Raw genomic sequence first — 5945 nt, forward strand, 5'->3', positions numbered from 1 at the left:
ATCAGAACGAAAAGGCCGATCCCCACATCAGAGAGTAATGAAGACTTCCAAAGCCATGATTGGGCTGTATGCAAGCAGTGGGGGTTAAAAACATCTTCCAGACATGTTGTTCTCCTTCCTGACTCAGTTTTTGAGAATGTATGGAGTGGTGGTGGTGGTGGTTGGTTAGGAGGGGGGTGCAGATTTTGAACCCCTGAGGGTGTAGCAATTCCACTGTGGGAAGCTCAACCCACTGAATGGATGGAGATCATTCTCTGGGTGGCGTGTATGCATGCCTCGCATACCATGGCCGTGACATGTCTGTGTGTGTGTGTGTGTGTGTGTGTGTGTGTGTGTGTGTGTGTGTGTGTGTGCGCGCGCGGAGGGGGTTCATTCTGTGTGCCATCGGATCGGTGGAAACAATTACAGAAAGAGACATATGGAGCTATAAAGGGATGCCTCAGAAGAATACGGGACTTTAATAAGAGGAAATCATAAATTCCGCTTAATGAAGTCCCATAAAGATGACAAGCAAACAGAGTGCCGTTTTGTTGAAATGGGTTCATCTGTGGGATAAATGAGTGCCTTGTTGATGGGAAAGAAGGGATAATTTGGTTAAGGTTGCCACAATTAAGAGTAACGGCTCGAAAACGACAGCTGGCATGTATATAAACGCATGTATGACCCCGTCTCATGACTGGGCCGGTCTGTGGAAGCAGTCGACTGGCTTTCATAACTCAGCTTAAAACACAATGACCTCTGACCTCGCCGGATCACAAGAGGAACCCGTCAGCTTTGGTCTCCCAAAAAACAAGGAAAAAAAATGCAGTGTCATTGCTGCGATCGTGGGATTCGCTCGTCTGGCCAAGAGACCTCATTACCGGCTGACAGGCTGATTCACTGTCTCCCTGTCTGCGTCGGTGACAAAGCGGCCCCAGTGCCATCGCAAAGCTCTCCGCTGCGAAGCACTGTGCGTTATGTAACGAGTTTACTCTTGGAGAGGCAGGCCTGTCACTCAAAGTCCGGCTGAGGCCATTAACGAATTCTTCAGTGCTCATTGAAATAGTCGTTTGTTTAAAGATCATCTGAGGGTTTTTTTTAAGCTAAAGGAAGTCACTGAAACTGTCAAACTTGAGAAGAAGTTGACGTTATCTTCTTACAAAGTGTGTATGCGAGGGTGAAGCAGTGAGTGGAGTCTGGAAATCATGAGCTTGGAATAATCACCGTGTTGGCCCCCAGTCATTTTGCTTCTTTATAGCAAAAACATTTCTTTTTGCAACCCCTTTATCATAGGTGCATGGGTATATCTTAGAGTGAAAGTGATGTTCCCTTCCCAGATTGGCTGATTTGAATAGTTATTTGAGACCTGATAAGGCAAAACTCTGGTAGTTTACAAGTAGTTTTTTAGGTAGTTTTGCTGCAGAAATATTTCTCTTTTGAGGACCTGAACCTTAGGTTGGGAACCCCCTTTATAGCTTCATGTCACCAGCTTCCATGGAAAATGACTTGTAGCTTTTTGCTGTGTCGCCCGTAGTGTGAACACAGCATGAGGATAACAAAATCCACCTCTAACTCTAAAAGCTCACTAATTAACTCTTTATATCTTGTTTTTTAATCCATACAAAAACTGAAGTATAAAAACAAGACTAGTTTTTTTTCCCAGTTAGCTTAGCATATACTAAGCTAAGCTAATCAGCTGCTAACAAAACAAACATGAGAGGGGTATCATCTAAATCTGGGCAAGAATGCGTTGAAGCATATATTTCCCAAAATGTCAAACTCATTCATTTAAGTATATATTTGGCAGGATAGATGCTGAAAGGTTTCACGCTGGCATTTACAGATCATTTATCTAAATAAAAACTTTACAATTTCTACATAAGAACTTTTTTTTGTTGCAGAAATAGTTTTTATTTCCATTTTGGGGTCCTGAACCTTAGGTTGGGAACCACAATCTGATGATAAAGGATAAGATAAGATGAACCTTTACTAAATTCAGTTGTCAAAGCAGCAAAGCGCAGATACAGAGGTACAGGTGTACAAAAAGATTATAAAACAATAAATAGAAATACAGAATATACATAGTGAATGAACATAATGAATGGACATAGCGTGTACCGTCCATCAATAAAAAAAATATAGTGTACAATAAATAGATGTAATATGTGCAGTCTATAAAATGGTATATGGGATGTAGTGTAAAGTAAGTTTAAAGTTTAAAGTGCACCACCACTTCTATGATGTGTGTGTGTTGTCCTCACCAGTGCATTTAAAGCATAATTTATAACATTTATGATATTGTTTGTCCATTATAGTATCCATTTAACATTATTATATAGGCTACTTCTCTATTATTCTGATTCTTTATCAAAATAGAAATGTCTTTATGATCTTTTCTTGCAACAAGTGCTGTTAATGAATAAAGTTTAAAAAGTTAAAATCTTCCAGACATGTGAAACAGTGGAAAAAGTCTCCCTGATCACCCAGTTGAGCAGCAGACTGTTGCAGTGACAGGGCGGGTGAAGGAGGTCCATCTCCTGGCTGCTGATTGGACGAACCCCGGTTCGCCACGCCCATGGGAGGAGCCTCCGGTCGATTTTGAGGCGCGGTTGAAATACTCACAGCCTCATCACCGACATCCTTTAATTTGAGCTCAGCCGCCGTGGGGTCCACACTAAAAAACTCACTGAAAGGGGGATCTTCTCGTATCCAAAACCTACAGGGAAGCAGAAGGAGATCCGGTCGGATTTTTCACCTCTTTTTTGGCAAAACATCTCATCCCTGAGCTGGATTTTTAAATCTCAAATCTTCTTTTTCGATTTTTTCTTTTTTTGTTCACAAAAACCTAAAGGAAAAAAAAAAAAATGGGAGCCCAGTTGTCCAAGGGTGGAGTAGCTGTGGAGGGGAAAGCCGCTGCTGCAGCTGATCCTGCTGCTGCTAAAGCCAACGGCCAGGTGAGTTAAAGCAGGCCTGACATGTTGAGCATCAGCAGGGAGCCACATGGCACCCAACGCCCACTGGGGCACTAGAGCACGATGGGTGCCACGGCACGGCGGGGTACGAGCTGTTGCTGCACTGAGATCCAGGTTTTATCTGTGCAAAATGAGTTTAAATGAGGCTATAACAGGTTGTCTAAAAAAAAAAAAAACAGTGGGACCTCCATCCATCCAGCAGCAGAGCAGCAGCAGCAGCCCTTCGAGTGGCCATGCTCGTCAGCTCAGCTCTGCAACCAGACCTGCCTGCTCTTTGTTAATTCCGCCCAGCCGCCGGGTCCCATGGGGGCGATTTACCCGCACGTTTTATATGCAAGAAACGACAGATTCGGGTCGAAACGTGTGTCTGGACCGTGTTCTCTCTCATGATGTTGGCTGTAGTCGCTCTCACGTCGAACAAAAGACGGTGCAAAGGATGCAAATATGCGCTGTGCTGTGCTGGAGGCGCATTTTGCGGAGTTGCAAACAAAAGCGCGGATGGGTATTCGAAACCCCCTTAACCCAAACTATTAAATATAGTTGTGTCTCACAAAATTCGACAGCGAAGGGAATCAAATGTGCTTTAATGATCATTAGGAGCAATAAACAAGGGGGATTGAGTCTGATTTATGTGGTAAACAATATGATTTGCGTTCATACATTATAGTTCCACAATGAAGGGAATAAAATGTGCTTTAATGACCAACATGTGATTTAATTTCTGATCATTAAACAAGGGGATTGAGTCTGATCAGAAGATTATATGATAAACACCCTCCATACATGTTAATGAACTTGGGTAGTTGGACTTGTAGCCCCCTCCTCTCCCTCAATATGAGTGCAGTTGATTGCATTGAATATGACTTCTTAATCTGACATTTGGCTTTTGTCTGTCATGACTGATATGTGCTTGCTGGCTGTATTGTGGCCACACTGAGCCCATGCAGAGCGCAGTGGTAGACTGTGAGCTGCAGCTCTCAGGATGCAGAAGCAGAAAAGCAGGTTTCATGGGGATTCCTTTGTTCCCCAACTCGCTGGCTGGTGTTGCTGTTTTAGATGCAGCACTACTGCCCCCGTGTGCCTGATTGGAGTCTTGCAAACAGCTGTTGAATTGAATCCCCCCCACCCTCCCCTCCTCTGAACCACTCTCTGGGCAAGCAGCTTTCCTCAAGTATAACATGGATTAACTATTGGGGAGTAAATGGGCTAATGCTAATCTGTCACATGCCAGATCTCTAGATTTATTTGAACAAATTTCATCTACAGTTTATCCATCTGACTGATTTTTCCATTTCCAGAGGCGATGTGTTTTATTTTGACCCAGTTTGATTATTTTAATCCGTGACTAATGAAGTCCTTCTTCTCTGTATGTATAGGAGAACGGTCACGTCAAAACCAATGGGGACGTGTCAGCCAAGCCCGACGGGGAAGTGGCCGCCGCCGATGGAAATGGAACAGCCGAGCCAGCTAAAGAGGGTGAAAACGGCACGGGGGATGCCATCGAGCCGGCTCCAGCGGCCGAGGGCGACGCGGCCAAAGCGGAAGGCGAGGCCGCCAAGGAGGGCAAGAAAAAGAAGAAGTTCTCTCTGAAGAACTCCTTCAAGTTCAAGGGCATCTCGCTGAAAAAGAACAAGAAGGGCAGCGAGGAGGGCAAGGAGGAGGTCGCCTCCCCCACGGCAGAGGACAAGCCCGAGGAGAACGGCCACGCGGCCAAGGAAACCAAAGAGGAGACGCCGGCCGCCGAGGCCAAAGAGGACGAGGCCGCCGCCGCCGCTCCAGCTGCTGAGGCCGCACCCGAGGGAGAGACCAAGGCGGCGGAGGAGGCCCCACCCACAGAGGCTGCCCCGGCCGAGGAGGCCGCCGCCGCTGCCCCCGCCGAGGACACGACACCTGCAGCCTCTGAGGGCGAGGCCAAGGCAGAGTGACTGCACCCCCCCCGCCACGGCACCTGAACTGATTTTCCAAGATTAAAGTATATAAATATATATATGAGAGACTCGTGCCACGTTCTTTAAAGTTATAAACAAAACTAGAAAAGAAGACAAAGGATATATCACGTCTGCTGATTCAACCACCAGTTCACTGCCTTTTATTAGTTCTTCGACAGACGGAATCTCACCGGGCCCTCTCATGATGAAAGCGTCACCGTGTGTCGCCCCCTCCTGGCGCACACAGGGACTGGCATGTGGCGAAGGTAAATGGATTGGATGTGGAGCGAATCAGGAATACTGACTTATTTTCCCAATTCATGGAGAAGCATCCTTTTTAACAGCGTGGCAGCCCTATAACATTTTTAATTTTTCTTTCTCATCTTTTTTGGGATCTAAAAATTGTCACCGTTGCGGAGCGGGGCAGAGCATCTCCTTCACTCGAAGTGACTGTTACATGGACACATTCAAAAAGATTCTTATTCATTTTTAGAATTCTACATTCCTATGTTTTACCCCCAAATTTCAAGTATTTTGTCATGTATAGAAAAGTGAAAAACCGAGGAGGGGAGGTGGAAAAAGAGCAATGTCTTTGTTCGTGCATTTAGATTCTTTTTCTGGCTAAAACCACATTCAAGCTTCTTGAGTATTGCAGTGTTCACATTTCAGAGTTTATGATGCAGGGGGTTTGGGATTGTGTACAAAAATGTGAGCTTTTTATCTGCAAACTGTCTCTGTAAATATGTTTTGGCCAATATTTTTTTGGTTCTCTTTATTTTGCTATCGTTTGAAGATGTTAATGGTTTTATTGTAACTTTTAATAAGGGTAAATAAATGTTCGATCCCCTCTGTCTGTGTTTCGCCTTGTGATTCACACCTCAAGACACACTGATACAGTAGGTGGGTTAGACTATTTTTAGTCTTTTCATGAGGTTGGGTCAGTTATTACATCATGCATACACAAAAACAATCGATTATATAATAAAAACTGTATTAAAGAACACATACTGTCTTTGAAAAGCCATTCAACTCAACCATGATTTAAACTAAATGAGAGCTATAAACA

At 44.5% G+C, this 5945-nt stretch overlaps 1 protein-coding gene across 1 annotated transcript; it reads left to right on the forward strand.

Annotated features, from left to right (window-relative positions):
* The first annotated feature begins 2612 nt into the window (after positions 1-2612).
* marcksl1a (MARCKS-like 1a) lies at positions 2613-5728 on the forward strand. Its single transcript, XM_074660420.1, has 2 exons — positions 2613-2933; positions 4328-5728. Exons 1-2 carry the CDS (start codon positions 2844-2846, stop codon positions 4874-4876), a joined length of 639 nt encoding a protein of 212 aa, XP_074516521.1. The 5' UTR covers positions 2613-2843; the 3' UTR covers positions 4877-5728.
* The last annotated feature ends 217 nt before the right edge of the window (positions 5729-5945 follow it).

The sequence above is a fragment of the Sebastes fasciatus genome, chromosome 15 (assembly GCF_043250625.1).
Source record: "Sebastes fasciatus isolate fSebFas1 chromosome 15, fSebFas1.pri, whole genome shotgun sequence".
NCBI lineage: Eukaryota > Metazoa > Chordata > Actinopteri > Perciformes > Sebastidae > Sebastes > Sebastes fasciatus.